At 28.5% G+C, this 16876-nt stretch overlaps 1 protein-coding gene and 1 long non-coding RNA gene across 2 annotated transcripts; both read left to right on the top strand.

The window, feature by feature from the left end:
* Window positions 1-257: 257 nt before the first annotated feature.
* On the top strand, window positions 258-1501 carry LOC105799119 (B3 domain-containing protein REM20). Its single transcript, XM_012629509.2, has 3 exons — window positions 258-323; window positions 501-947; window positions 1059-1501. The coding sequence occupies exons 1-3, from the start codon at window positions 258-260 to the stop codon at window positions 1383-1385; spliced, it is 840 nt and encodes a 279-aa protein (XP_012484963.2). The 3' UTR covers window positions 1386-1501.
* A 4337-nt stretch (window positions 1502-5838) lies between these two features.
* On the top strand, window positions 5839-7333 carry LOC128032425 (uncharacterized). The gene is made up of 2 exons (XR_008188548.1): window positions 5839-6332; window positions 7127-7333. It is a non-coding gene; the product is annotated as an uncharacterized LOC128032425 (long non-coding RNA).
* Window positions 7334-16876: the final 9543 nt, after the last annotated feature.

Genomic DNA, 16876 nt, shown 5'->3' with positions numbered 1-16876 from the left:
TTGTTAAAACTTGTTGCTAAAAATTATAATTTTTTTTTATAAATTTGTATTCATAATAGATCTAGACATCCTCTTGTCTAGTTTCATTCTACACCTGTAGTTTTTTTTTTTTTTTTGAATTTATATTTCCATTTTTATAACTTTTTACAAATTTTTAATTATTTTTTTATTTTTGCTGGCTGCTCAATGACAGAAATAGTTGGTCAAGGTAATTAATTGATGAGAATTTTATCGTTGGGATTTAAATGGTAAAAAAGATGTCCAACTTTGAAGCTAAGAACTTCTACAAGGTTTACCTCACCACACACAGCCTTCGCTCCATGGTAATTCTTTCTCATTTTGTTGTCTATAGAGAATGTAGCTTGATGTGTTTGAGGTTGCTTGCTCTGTTACAATGCTTTCTTACATCGTAGTGGTAATGTTGAACGTGTAGAAAGCGTAGGAGCTGAACAAGAGTGGTAGGGACGTACTGACATGTAGCTTCTTTTTGGTAACTGTAGCTCATCCCAGCTACTGCTGTCGCCTGTCCATTGACGCCTGCAACAGCCACCCTTAGAAATTGTAATGGTCAGTGCTGGCAAGTGGACCTAGTCAAATGTGATAACAAGATGTATTTTCGTAAGGGCTGGAGAAGATTCATCGATGAAAACTCTGTAGTGGATGGGAATTTTTTAATTTTCAATTATGTCGGTGGTTGTGTGTTCGATGTGAAGATATATGAGTTTGATGCTTGTGAGAAGAGCATACCTTATGTGGTGTCGGAAGAATCAGAATCAGAATCAGAATCAGAAGATGATGGTAGTGATAGTGATGATGCTATGAACGATGAAGGAGCTGATTCTATGGAGGTTGAGGATGAGGAGATCCATCCAGAAGATTATGTTCAACATTTGAATCCTTATTTTGTGGCGAAGACCACAAAGTCTTCACAGAGGATGAACGAACTGGTATGTGTCTACAACTTTCAGTTTTGGGTAACATATGTTCACATGATTTGGCAAGAATTCTATTTACCTTGTCTAAATATTTTCTACTAACTTATGGCTTCACGATTTCAGTATATTCCAACTGGTATAGCCAAAGATTTTGGAGTGAGTTTAGAAGACGGGGAGAAAATTACACTTGTTGGCCTATACAACCGGAAAAGCATTGGGAAGGTTGTGAAATGGAAGGACCAACGAACGTGCATAAAGGGGTGGAGAAGTGTGTTGAATCGAAACAAAGTCAATCTGGAGCGTGACACCTGCATTTGTGAATTCCTGCTCGAAAACGGACAACAAGCTGAAATGGGTGTGCAAACTAAGTCCATCCAAGTTCATGTTATCAGTCGCAGGAAACCTTCCGAGTCGGGGATAAAGGCTAGCAAGAAGCAAAAGCAAAAGTGAAAACATATTTAGACATGGGTAGATGTATTAGGACGTGGTTTATAGTTGAGGTGTAAAGGTTTAATGCTTTCGAAAATGAATATTAAGGATTGCCCTCTCTGGTCAATTATTCAGGATTGCAGCAATCATATCTATGTATATATACTGTTTCACTGGAAAATTTCTTAAGTTTCTGTCATTCTCCATTGGTATGGAACTTGATTGCATCTTGGGTTGCTATTTTGAAACTATAGTTTGAATATGGCCCAGCAGCACAAAACTCAGACCAGTTAGTTTTAATACGTAATTGCTGCATTATGGATGTCATTATACTTAGTTTCGGACTTGCCCATTCGGATAGTTTCGGACTTGCCCATACTCCGATTAAAAGATGGAGTTGTTACTTATTATGGTTTCTCAATTTCTCAGCTCTACCACCGGTTGCTTTTTATCAACTTACTACAAACGACTTGGTTAAGATGTTTCTTGATTAGCTTCAATTAAAGGGTAGTCTATTAGACCTATCCAAGGGTTCGCTAATCTATCTGGCCCTGACTTGAGTCGAATTTAGGCAAGGATTTTTTATTTTGGGTCGGTCTGACTTGAATTCAATTTAAATAGTAGAAATATTTTTGTTAACGAAGAAAGTACATTAAGTCGTGGATGAGATTGAAATACAATGTGGTTTACTTGTTTGGTATGATGATTAGATTTTTTTATTATTAAATATTACTAATAATTTAAAATACAAAAAAAATTAAATAGATTTTTTTACATAAAAAGATGTAGAAAAAGTCTTTCAACATCGTCATCTTCATCTTCTCTTCCATGTCTCTCTCATGCCATTTTAGCCAATTTTCATTTTCTTCCGTTTCGGTCCTTTTTCCACCATTACCAACCCTTTTAAGCTCAAACTTCAATTTTCTTCCATAGATTTTTAGTGAAATCAAACGAACAACTCCATACAAGCTAATTTCTTGTGAAGTTGGCTAGTATACATATTTGAGGAGAGAGAAAGGAAAAGTTAGGGATTTGATAAAGGTTGAAGTAAGGATGCATGGAAATAGTTTCATTGTAAGTACCACAAGAATTTTACTTTACCTAATCAAAACTTGAATGAAAACCTGATAATTTAGTTTTAGTAATATTCATAGGATTTATTTGTATATGAAAATGATGATATGTATTATGAAATGTGTTTGAAAGTGAAGATGTTATCTTATAATGAATCGAATAGTTTATGTGTAGTGAATTTTGGAAAAAGACTAAATTGCAAAAAGTGTAAAAGTTGGATAGGTAAAATAGATAATAAGATAAAACATTTAAGTGAAGTGTTAAATGTTGATAAAATAAATGTAAAGTGAAATGTGATGATTGTTGTTTTTATATAGATAAGAACTAAATCGCAAAAAAAGTAAAGTTTGAATTTTATTTATTTATTGAGAAATGTAGTGAAATTATATATATATATATATATATATATATATATATATATATTCAAATGCCTATGTAGACAAAATGAGAACTAGTAGAATATAAATGACATGTCATTAGGAAACTTTTTATACGTGCACGTGATAGTGGCACTACGGTACAAGTGGAAGTAACACACCCGTGGAAATAACAGTGGCACCTCGGTTCAAATTATTGAATTTTTTCGCATATCCTATATGTTCTATTAAGTCTACAATTGGGCTACAAATTTTAATGATAAGTGCATTTGACAATGAGATAGGTAATTGACTTATAAATGATAAGTTTGAGATTTAATTGTAGTCACATTGTTTTAATTTCGGGTATGATTGTAATCATTTAATAAGTTCTTATATATTTGTATTGGTTAAATTTTTAAATAAAAGTTTAATTCTTGATGTACTTAGTAAGCTTTCGCAAGCTTAACGCGTTTTTTTTTTCTAATGCGTAGGTGAATATTTGATTTGAAGCTCTAGAGTGAAGGTCAATCCCTACTCATCTTATCACAAATCGAAACTTGAAAGAGAGTATGATTTTAATTTTTGGCAATAACATATGACATGTACATAGGGTTGTATTAAGTATGTTGGTGGGAAAAAAAATTCTGATGGAAGAATTTGATGTTTTTTTTATCTTCCTTGTTAATTTTGTAAAGTTGGTCATTGAGTACTAAGTTGAATCATATGATGTTTAAGGTTGGAAAATGGTATATATGAATGATATGTTGGCTGAATTGGTTGATAGGTACCATATGAACATAGCTTTTAAGAGTTGAGAATTTAAATTCATAAGATTCAAGGAGACAGAAAACACGTCGCGACGTCGTACCCTCATGGTTGCGATTAGCCCTAGCCAATGAGTGACTTCGCGACGTGGTATCCTTGAAGTCCCAATGAGCACTTGATAGATTGGAACTTTACAATTTAGTCCTTAAACAACCTTTGATCACCTAGAAAGCATTCATGAGCCTATATAAAGCTTGGATAAGTATATAAACCATATTTTAATTGCATAATGAGGTTAATAACTTAAATAAGAATGTTCAATCGATATGGAATTTTTTGTAGTTGTTTCAACAATGAATGTAACATCTCGGTACTTTAATTGGCGACCGGGTCGAGTATGGGGTGTTACGCATGGACACCTCTAGTAATAATAATTCATAAATATATAAACAAATAATCCCTTGACATCTTTCTCGTTACATTAAATATGATCTATTTTTGTCAACAACCTTTTAACCTAATGGCAAGAACATCATATTGGAAGGCCTTGAGCTCAACCCCAAACAACCTCATCCTCATCCTTAATTATTAAAAAATATATTATCTATTTTTTTATTTATTGATATTTTAATAAGATTTAACTTATTTTATGACCTATAAAACTCTTAAATCAAAGGTTAAATCATTGGGATTGAAGTGAAAAGCTTGATATTGAATCATCTTTGATGATTCAAGTAAAGTGTTTTTGGCTTATCTATTAATATGATGCTTAATTTGAAAAACATAAAGAGTAAAAATGATCAAAATGAAGAACCAAGATTAAATTTATAATTTAATTAGGCGTAATCTGAGTCTAATATTAGAATCGACCTAATAGATTTAATTGTTATTGTTTAATTAAGTTAGCATTAATAATTTAAAATTCAAAAATATAAGAAATAAAACTAATGAAGCTAGAGTATAAGTACTAAATCCTAACTTATGCATAGTATAATATATGGGTTTAATACAATTAAAAATAATCCTTCCTTCTAATATGATGTTGTTAGTAGGTCAAATTTTGATATTGCTTCGCATGAGTTGTGGATTTAATATTTGTACTTTAATTTAATCAATTTCAATCCTGTACTTTTAGAATTTGAAAATTTTAGTCTTAACCAAATGATATATATTAAATTCATTAAGTTAAGTTTTGTTATTTTAAAATTTAATGTGTCAAACATATTATCACATGTGTAATGCTATGTTTGTTTGTTATTTTCATATATTACTCACAAAAAAACAGTTAATAGATTTAACAATTGTCGTTTGTATTAAGACTAAAATTTTGAAATTCAAAAATGTAATCACTAAGAATGATCCAATTTGTGACCTGGACTAAATCTACAACTTTACGCATAATAATAACTCTATTTTACATCAATAAAATTAACACAACTTTTATTTGCGTCAAAACTTTTAAACTAATAATTGTAAATTATAATTATAATTATCACAACTTTTTCCTTATATTTTATACTTAGAGTTCTATTCAAATAATAACTTTATTTTAAAATTAGCATACTTTTTAACTAAAATTGTTATTTAAATTATTTTTGAAAGGAAATTCTAATTATTTTAAATATGTAATTATCACAACTTATATTTTATTTTAAAGAGTATTCTCGTTGGTTCAAAAGTTTTTCTAAATTCGTGTTTTTATGTATACTAGTTTCTAATGTCTCATGTGTTGCATGTGATTTCAATTATATTACCTGTAATGGCCCAAATTTGAGGTTATCGGAACAGTGGTTTCGGGACCACAAATCCGATGAGAAAAATTTTATTTTTCTTATATTTTTATGGTCTACAATTTCACAAAATGATTTCGTGAAAATTTCGTTCGAAAATTTCGACGTTTGGGCACTCAATTTAGTCAAAAGGACTAAATTGTAAAAAGTGCAAAAGTTGAGTTCTACATGTTAGAGGTGTCCAATTGTTATGAAACTTTAAATTGGAGGTCCTTATATGGTAATTATACCATTGGTAACTTGGTAGACAAAAATGGACATGAGATAAGTGAAATAGAAAATTTTTAAGTTAGGGGCAATTTGGTAATCTAGTAATTAAAATGAATTAAAAGGGAAAAAGATGGCAAATTATGCTCATCTTCTTCATATGAACGAAATCAGCAAGGGGAAGTCATAGTTAGGGTTTTCAAGCTTCCAAGCTCCATAGTAAGTGATCCCAAGTCCGTTTTAATGTTCTTTACGTTTTTGAAATCCCGGTAGCTTAATTTAGCTTATTCTAGCAATAATTTAACCTAGGGTTTATATTTGGAAAAATACCCATAGGTGAAAAGTGTTTATTTTGATGTTTTATGATAGAATATGAAGCTATAAATTATGTTAAACAACTTTTGCTAAGCGATTTTAAGTGAAAACGAGTAAAACGACATAATCGGTAAAAATACCTAATGTTCATAAGTACATGTTAGAGTGGGAATTTGATGTTGCCATAGAAGGGAAAAATGTTCAGAATGTTATAAAACATAATAATAAGAGATGAAGTTTAATTTCCGAGCCTTGGGGCAAAAATGTAATTATGTAAAAGTTTAGGGGCAAAATTGTAATTTTGAAAAAGTTAGAGTCGAGGGCTGTTTTGATGAATGTGATTATTAAATAAGTTAAATTTACTATTTTAGATCAAGAAGTACGAAACTCGAGGTTAGACAAAGGGAAGAATAAAGTTGAAGACTAAGTTGGTGAATTTGGCTATAATTGGTACCGAGGTAAGTTTACAGTAAATAAATAAAATATTTTAATAATTATTATTAATGTTGTTATTTTCCAGCAATTATATATTTATTTCATGAATTTATTTGATGATGACCCAAGCATGAAATGGTAGAGAATAAAAATTAAAAAGTCCCGTTGATACATAAGGATAGTATTGGATACAAATGTCATGACATTTGGGTAAAGAGATCCCATGTAAGACCATGTCTGGGACATGGCATTGGCATCCTTAAGATCATAAGAGGTCCCTCAGAAGACCATGTGCGGGACATGGCATGGGCACCGAGACGAGAGGTCCCATGTAAGACCATGTGCAGGACATGACGTTGGCACCGAGATGAGAGGTCCCTATAAGACCATGTGCGGGACATGGCATGGGCATAACATGAGAACATCCATGTAAGACCATGTCTGGGACATGGCTTTGGCATGTTATTATCGAAGAGACCCGAGTATCCTTATTATTCCAATGTAGCTCAACGGGCTTGTAAGCGAATCATGTTCATGAAAGTTCGGTTTAAAGCATAAATGGCAAGCTCGGGTAAGTTGTAAGACTTAAGAACTTATTATACTATCAATTGATGTTCAACAATGCAGCAAGAGTTGAGTAAGTTATGCACACAAGTATTCTAAGTAAACAAGTAAGAGAACTAGTATGAGATTAACTAAAGAGTAAACTAGAGATATAGACATTGAGTTTAATTATCTAAGTTAAATATTGTTATTTATTTGCTAGTAAACTTACTAAGCTTTATGCTTACGTCTTTTATTTCTCTTTCTCTTATAGTATTACAAGGCTACTTCAAGGATCCTAAAGAAGTCGGAGATCGTCCACACTATCAACCACAACTGCTCGGTATTTTATGTCGAAACACGTTTGAGTTATGGCATGTATAGGGATTTAGTTATTTTGTATGTTTGTAGTTATGATTTTGCTAAAGAATGGTGTGTAAGTATTTGATGATGTGTGGTCATTAAAATGGTTAAGCATGAATGTATTTGTTGTTATAAGAGTTTAGGTGATAAATTATGTATGGAAATCATGAAAAGGTAAAATTGTGCAAAGAAACAGAATTCAGGCAACAACAGTGACGTGAATTTGAAAAATCACCTAGGATACTATAAAATGAATTAGAGGGTGAATAATATATGGAATGAAATCTTATTGAGTCTATTTTCATGGAAAAATAACGGTGTAGCAAAAGGAAATTTATATTTTAAGATATGTGAATTTTAGTGAGACAAGGTCAGAACTGTTTTTGGAGTCCCCTGTTCTGAGTTTAAAAAATCATTAAAAATTGTATAAAAATGGTTATGAGTTATAGTTTATATGTATAGATTCCTTATTGAGTCTATTTTCTGTAGAAACAAGTAAGAACTTAATATGAAATTTCTACAGTGAGAAAACTTATTTTTAGTAACAAGAGGTCAGAATAGTCGAATGGTGAAACAGGGGAGACTTTAACTAATAAACTGTACTAATTGGCTAAACCAAAAATTCTAAAAATTTTATGGTAGGAAGATATATGAGTCTAGTTTCAAGGAAAATTTATGGAGTTAAATTTTGAGTTCCGTAGCTCAAGTTACAATTAATTTAGTGACTGCTGCGCAATTGGACAGTTTTGCTGTAAATAGTGAAAATAATTTGCAAAAGTAAATTTTTATGCTCCGAATTAGTAAGATAAGTTAAGTAATGCCTCGTGCTCGACTCCGGCAACGGTCTCGGATAAGGGGTGTTACATTACCAATGATGATTAAATTAATTATTGAAATTTGACTTTCTTTTTAAACAAACTCACAAAATATTTTCCACATGTACCAAACAAATAACAGATAGATAAAAAAAGAAATAATTTTAAAAGTGTTTGTTTCACATAGTATAAACAACATGCAACATAATTATAAACAAAATCGCAATAATAATCTTCCATTTTTCTTCAGTGCCATTGTGGTTTAAATATAATTAAATATTCCTTATTAGAAGAATCATTGCTTTTATATATAATTCTAACTTATAAATGCTAATAATCTCTTATTTTTATCGATATTCGTTTTAGATGTTAGTTGATTAAATATGTCCAACTACAAGATGCTATTTATAAAGTTAAGCTTAAATAATTGGTATATAACTCTAATATTAATTAACTGATAATTAAGATGCTTAGAAGTCTATTCGAATAATAGTTATATTTTACATAAATAAAATTAGTACAACTTTTTATGTCAAATGTTTTTTAACTAATAATTTTAATTTATAATTATAATTATAATTATCAAATTTTTCCTATATTTTATACTTAAAGTTCTATGCAAGTAATAACTCTATTTTAAAATTAGCACAATTTTTAACTAATAGTTATAAATTAAATTAGCACAACTTTTAAACTAATTATTGTGAATTAAACTATAATTATTTTTAAATATGTGATTATCATAAATTCTATTAAATTATATTTCTTTTAAAAGTATAATTATCATAATGTCTATTTTATAACTTTTTCAATATCAACGATCTGTACCAGTGAATAGAATGGGGTTCGTCCGTTCACTATCTAAAAAAGATAGATCAGCCATATCTTTCTATTGTGTATGAAATTTATGGTTTCCATTGGTGCAAATCCAATCTTGGAATTTAAGATGAGAAAAAATTCCTCATTGGTAGCAAATGTTTATCCACTAATAAGCGGGGAAAATCCTATTTAAAAAGCAAAAAGATTATGCTTCGACTCTTGCAAAGAACGGACTAACAGGGTCAGCTACCCAATTAATCCTCATCCTTACATACTGTTACTGTATGAGATAGATCTCGTTGTGAAAGATCTATTACTGAAAAATTTATGAGTAGAGCCGAAGAGTGTGAACTGTACAAGTTACCAATTAAATGAAGGAATGAGTACCGGTGTATAGAGAGGACCTCACCGTTTAGGAAGTAACCATAGAAACGATGGAACCCACTATTTATTTATCCATTTCTATTTACTCCTTTATTTTAGTTAATATGCTTTTTTTGATACCTAGTATCAATACAATTTATTATTTCAAGGCAAAATGAAATGCCTAGAAAAAAGAAAAAATCGTGGTCGGGACGGTTAGAGTATCAAAAGCCATAACTTTTTAACTAAAAATTTTAAATTAAATATTATAATTATTTTAAATGAGAATTTAGTAATATGATGAAAAATAAAGGGTATTCTCGTCAGTTCAAAAGTTTTTCAAACTCGTGTTTTTTGTATATATTATAAATTATTGTTGTTGTTAAATTAAGTTAAGAAAATAAAATAAATATATATACTAATTTTTTATCTCGTATGATGTATAAGTTGCTCGTGGTTTTATAAAACTGTTATTATTTAAATAATATATAAATTATGTAATTTTATAAAATCAATTTGTTCAAAAATTACAAGTACATGATATCGAAAAACTACACTAAGAGCACTAATGTATTATATTTCTTGAACCAAATATCCTTTTAAAATAATCACATTCCATTAGAATCATAAAATAAAAATGCAAAATATTTATTAAAATTAAGTAGTTTTTTATAAATAATTATTTTATCATGAAAAAATTTTACGAAAGATTTGTAATAACATTTGTATGATAAAGATATATATATATATATATATATATATATATATATATATATATGTATAAGCATTATAAGGCTTTGTTTTACATTGCTTTTGAAAAAGTACTTTTGAAACTATAAGCAATATTAAACCGACAGTTTTGAAGTCAACAATGGTTTTGATCCCAAAAACAAATTTCTTTTTACCTTTTGCTTTTAGGAAAAACAATTTTGAAGCCAAATGACATTTTTAACCTTTATTTATAATTCAAGGTATTTTTGTAATATTTATATTGGGTGTACAATTATTTTTCTTTTGAAATTTATTTCAAATATATAATATTATATATTTAAATTTGTAATGGTTAGATTTTAATAATATTTAAAATATAGATTATATATTGAAATTAAATTTTACAAAAAATTAATATTAATTGCTTACTAATATTTAAATTTTATATTTCATATATCAAAATATTAATAATGATAGTTACAATAAATTATTTTCTTATATTCTTACTACAATATCATAATATTATCGAATTTAAATATTATTTAACATATATTTTTACTTATAAAATTATGTTTAAAATGGATACTTTATTTCTAGAAGTGTTTTTTATAGTAATATTAAATATTTAAATCTTAAACAAAACTTTTCATAAGTATTTTTGAAAACAATGAGAAACTAGTCCTGAATCTTCTTGTTAATATTTTTATTTCATTAAAGAATAATAACATTGTCGATTGCGTTTTAACTCGATAGGCATTGATATTGTTGTTAATGTAGGAGGACATAGGTTTTCAGTATTATTCTTCTATTTATGGATTAAGGAAGGATTATGGATAATTCTAAGCAATATTTAAAAAATGAGTTTATTAAAAAAATATTACTTAAAAGCAAAATTTTATTAAAAAAAAAGAAAAAAAATTGGTGTATTTAGATTATGTTTGAATAATCCGTGCCACTATAATATAATAATAATTGTGCAATTAATTGTCGAATGTCATGATTTCCGAAGTGCTCGAAAATCCCAATCTCCTACAACGTAAATGGCGCGTGCTTTCCACGTTCCATGACATAGCATGATAGCCTATTAAATATCATCTGCCAAACTTCCTATTTCCTATTTATAGTACGTACCATAAAATTTAAAGCTCTAATTATATACATAAATTTTAATTTGGTGTAATTATATATACACAAATTTAATTGTAATTTAAATGTATACGTAAAATTTTTATTTAATTATAGATATTTAAAGAAATAAATATATTAATTTATTTTATATAGGATAAATATAATTATTTATATATACAAAATATAAACATAAAATAATGTTATATAAATAAGTGGGTTAAAATTTACAAGAATTGGATCAAATCAAAATTCATGTATATGACTCCACATTAACTCATAATTAATGTACAGTTTTGTGATTTATCACGATATATTATGAGTTAAACAAATATTTAAAAATAATTATGTTCTTAAATAAATTTTAAATTTTTTAGAAATCTCGTATAAATTAAATAGTTTAAATTACAATATTAAAATGGAGGGTGGTTAAGATGAAGATTACGATTCTTGTTGTTGATATTAGTTTACTATATTTTCTTCGCACACAATTTTAAGTTTTAGTAATAAAATTAAAAATATCAGATTTTAAATTTTAAAATATTTTTATTTTATTAACCCTGCTATTTGTTTATTACGTATTGATTTTTAAATTATTAATTTTTTACTTCATATAATTAATATAAAGTAATACTGTTAAAAATAATAAACATAGTTAAAATATGTCAATTATTTTAATTTTTCAAATATTTTAATAATTATTATTATAAAAATGAAATTTTGAATTTACTCTAAATCAATAGTCTTGACTCTTTGATTTTTTTTCTTATTTATTTAATAATCTATAAATTGAGCATAATAGTTGATGAATAATGTAAAATTATATAACTTAATAATTATTGTATACACAATATATTATATAGGATTATATAAATATAAAATTTTCCCTCTTTTTTTTTTTGGAAAGGGATATTTATTCCCAAAATAAGTTAAATTCAAGTTGTCATGAAAATATAATGATATATTGCTATGAGATTTACTTAGTAAATCTTAAATTTAATTACATTTATTATTTGATCATTTTAATTATTTAATAGTTTTTACTCCTAATTAATGGTTAAAATCACTTTTTATATTATAAAAAATTAAAAGCATTATTTAAAATAAATTTGTAATTGTTTTTTACAAAATGTTACCATGGTATTAAAAATTTTATTGATAAAATCTATGAATATTTACAACACTTAATCATAAATAATAAATAGAATTTGGGATAACTTAGGATAATATAAAAGTTGAAGAACCAAATTAAACCAAAAGTTAAAATATAAAGATTAAATCTTAAATTTGGGCGTAATATACTGACCAAAATTGAACTTCGACCATAATTATATAATCTATAGAAAAAAAAAAATACAGTGCCATACCCCTTTACAACACTCATACTCTTTTTAGTTTTTGTCAGAATGTTCATATATAGTTGAAAAGTCACTTTTAACATTATCATATATAAATAGGTAAATTATATGGACTAACTAATGTCATTGTAAAAGTCATTGTTTTCAGAACTAGACCGGACAGGGCAATTGGACAAATGAGTAGGGGTACCAATCTCGAATAAAAGGTCAAACTTGTTGACTTGTATACCGGTCAAACCGGCCAATGGATTGATTGAGTTGGGTTTCTCTATTTTTAAATATTTTTATTTTCTAGTAATGTATTTAATCGAACCGATTCGACCATCATTATGATTTTGAATATCAAATGTGAGCATAATAGAGAAATTAAAATTGTAATTTTACCATTATCATATAGTGACTATAAAAGGGGAAGAAACCATGTGATTTAGTATTTTTTTAAAAATCATATAAAAATTTAATAAGAGTAATCATCAATATTAATAACTCGAACCAATATTACTAGAAAAACTAAATTATTGTAAAAATTTAAATATAAAGATTAAATCTTAATTTTAAGTATAGTAAATAGCACAAAATAATATTTAATATTTTTTTTGTGAAACGCAAAAATGAATAATAAACACTGAGAGATGTGTCAAAGTAGGAATGTTGTTTTATATACAATTGAAAATCTTAATTTGAAGTATAATAAAGAGACGAAAATGATATTTGACCATTTTCTATAAAATGCAAGGAAAAAAGAAGAAGAAAAAGGCGAGAATGTGTCGAGATAGGCAGCTTCCTTTAATATATAAGGTTTAAAACGTCAATAATTTATATTATAAAAAATATTCTTATATATCTGTCATGAATTGAGTTGGTGTACTTCACATCAACTTTATATGAAACATTACTTAAAATATATTTATTTTGGTAAAATAAATATATTTTAATATTATGTTTACTGATTGAGTTTTAGTTCGATTGGCGTGGATATTGTTGTTAATCTAGAAAGAAATAAGTTCGAGTGTGTTAAAGTGTACTCCTATTTATGAGTTGAATATGAGCTATAGATAATTTTAAACAGTATATCAATAAAAACCGATATAATCAAAACCTATAATAAATTTATTAAAAAGAAATTTACATTCCGTTATTATTTTTGCCACGTCATATTTAGAACAAAAACCCAATCTTATATCAGATTGATATCCTGATGTACGTAATCCGGTCTAAAAATAAAATCAAATTGATGCCAAAAGAAAAGGCAACTAAAATTTCGTATCATATCACGATATTTTACTTCGAGAAATTGGTTTCTTCAATCTCTCTGGATCTGGTGAACCAACTCGAAACTAAGCCTTTGGGATAAATTATATTGCGAAGAAAGGGACATATCAAAAGTGAAATTACAATATTAATTAAAAATTTTAAATAAAACAAAAATAAGTTTTTTTCAAATTAAATCTTTATTTCGTCGACAGCAACACTAGCCATCGATTGTTGATTCCGATTTCTTCAATGTTATTTTTCGTGATTTTATTTTATTTTTAGTTTCCATTATTTTGTGGTTTTATTTGTCTACATTTTTCCTAATTTTTATTTTGTTTATTATGTTTTCTTTAAAAGTAGATATGATTTTACTTTTAGCTTTTAGTCATGTTCCGACATTTATGTGAGTAAAGGTGTCGACAAATATATTAGGAACCGTTCTCGAAGGACCTTATCATGATAAATCATAGTAATGGTGATAGATTAGAGATGTGGAGGGAGATAAGTCAGCTGAGTCTTGACCTTTTGTACATCACTGATACAATGAGTCTCTTGGGACTATTGACAATTTTTTCTTGGTTGATTGATATTTATCGTTAGGTTGATTTGATTATGGCGGAGCTAAGATGCAAATTTCAATGATTTGATCAAGTTGATGCAATTCCGATCTGTTTCTCAATTATTCCAATATTGTAGTTACTACCAATTTATCCTCTGTAACCTCCCCAACCCGGCCTAGGCGTTAGGCCCGAATTCGAAATATTATATTGGTCACCAAAATGGCCCGGTACGCGAACAACGTTTACAAAATAATCATTTTAAAACTTTTGTTTGTCTTAGAAGAAAACTTAGCCTATTTTCAGAAAAACTCACGAGTTAACAAAATCGATTAAATTTAATGTTTCCCTTGTAACGATGACTATTTTTGAAAACTTAGTTAATTTTCAATTTATTTATTACTTAAAAATCATTTATCATCTAGTAGCGGAAAAGTGATATTCATCATAGTTTTAATTAAGTAAAATCAGAATTATTTAAGCATAATTAATTCTAAATTCGTGTTTCAATATCCTAAAATCGAATTAATTACCATGTATGCTAAATAAACCCAAAATCGAAATCCCATGCCATAAAAAGATCAATCTGAGCTAAGCTCTCCATATGCTGAGTCCACGTCCTAACCTGATGAGTTATTTGTAAATATGGAAATAATATAGGAGTAAGCTTAAGAAGCTTAGTGTGCGTTCAATCACAAGAAAATCAGTGTAAATAGTAGACGAATCATACAAAATAACAACTCATAGAATAATCACAATTTGAATAGCAATTCAGAATATCGATATTTCAGATCAAATCATCAATATCGTATCTCAGTATTCACAGTCCTGTATGCTCATACTTATGAAAGCAATGCAGTTTCAGTTTAAAAGAAAATGTCCTACCCTACCGCTACACTCCACAGTAAGAGTTCCCTAGAACTCTTCCAACCAATACACTCTAGTTTGTGGATGAACCACCAGTATTTGCAAATAAACTCCCAGCAGTCAAAATTATGGATAAACAACCAGTATTTTAAAAACAGTTTGCAGACAAGCTGCCACTTGTTGTAGGTGCACAACATATCTGCAGATAAAAACAACCAGTAATTTATGGATGAACCACCAATATTTAAAAAAAAATAGTTCACAGACAAGTTGCCACTTGTTGTGGATGCACAACATATTTGTAGATAAAAGTTGTCAGTAATTTATGGATGAACACCAGTGTTATAGATTATTAAGTTGTCAATAGGTTGTGGATGCACAACATATTTGCAGCTAAAAGTTGCCAGTAATTTTTGGATGAACCACTAGTGTTGTAGATTATTAAATTGTCAATACTTCCTCCTTTCAATCGTCCCACCCCATACAATGTAGTATGACATGCTAGTAACAGTACAGTACAAAAACAATAAATATGCTTAACATGTCTTCGGTTCAATAGAAATAATAGTTATGCAATCAATAATACAGTGGTAAGAATAATAGTATCAGTTCATCAGAAAGACAATGACAGTAAACATGTAACATTCACATATCATCATTATACAGTAGCAATTCAACCATCAACTCACAGATTCTAATATGTTCATAATATCAAGGACTCAATTGAGTGAATAAAATCTCTAAAATCAGTTCGAAGATTATATAGTGACTAAATTAAATAATTCACAAAATTCTGAGCAAAACTATAAAACATGGGTCACACGGCTGTAACACCAGGCCTTGTGAGGAGCTATAGACCGTGTGGGAGGATTACACGGTCATGTGTCTAGGCTGTGTAAAAATTACAAAAATTAACCTACAGAATAGACATAGTTGTGTGGTAGGTCGTGTGGTTCACGAATTAGCATAGGGTTTGTAGGGCACATGGCCGTGTGAGGGGCCGTGTGGGAGACCGTGTGACCTTAATCCTAGACATGATTTACCTTGATTCACTTGTAAAAGAACACACACCTTTCACCGGGAGTCTGATTGACATTCCTCAAGTCCGATTTTGATTCGTTCCACCTAAATTTGGTCCTTTAAATGATATTTACAAGTGAAATAACGGTTGATTTCAAGTTTCGTTAAGATTAACAAAAGATTTGGCGAGAACTGTAAAACATTATTGGATTAATCGAAAGATTAACGTTGGTTACAAAAATACGAGACCTAATTATTGGAATAACTTACCATTTCTGGCAAAACTAAGGATGTTTTATGACAATTACAAAAATGATAGAAAGAACGACTAAATGGAGGATGATTTGATTCGGGAAAACAAAGTAATTATCACAATTAGGATGAAAATATGATGTAAAGAAAAGGGAAAAAATAAATAGAAAAATGGAGAGCAAATTCTATTAGGATTTGAAAAGGGGCAATATAAAAATCTAATTAGGAAAAGATGGTGAAATTCTAATTCTATTGGAATTTTGAGGAAGGGCAAGATATGAATTCTAATTAGGAAAGAATTGGTTAAATTCTTAGAGTCAAATCCTTGGGGCTACACATGCAAATTTCCCAAATTAGGAGCAAGGGGCAGCAATTTGCAAATTTCCCCTATTCTTGGTCGAATTTAAAAAGAATGAAAAGGGGATGGACAACTCGAACTTGGGTCACTTGGGGGGATACTAGTGCTTTAACCATTAGGCCTAAAGTTTATTTCTTGCTTAATTTTTTACACTTAATTGTA

This window comes from Gossypium raimondii, chromosome 9 (genome assembly GCF_025698545.1).
Source record: "Gossypium raimondii isolate GPD5lz chromosome 9, ASM2569854v1, whole genome shotgun sequence".
NCBI lineage: Eukaryota > Viridiplantae > Streptophyta > Magnoliopsida > Malvales > Malvaceae > Gossypium > Gossypium raimondii.
This window is presented reverse-complemented; position numbering and strand designations above follow the sequence as displayed.

Bases quoted from the DNA above. Each gene is read 5' to 3' on its own strand.
- LOC105799119 (XM_012629509.2), top strand. From the start codon at position 258: ATGTCCAACTTTGAAGCTAAGAACTTCTACAAGGTTTACCTCACCACA. The intron at 324-500 runs GTAATTCTTTCT...TGGTAACTGTAG, and splicing joins CACACAGCCTTCGCTCCATG to CTCATCCCAGCTACTGCTGT. The intron at 948-1,058 runs GTATGTGTCTAC...TCACGATTTCAG, and splicing joins CACAGAGGATGAACGAACTG to TATATTCCAACTGGTATAGC.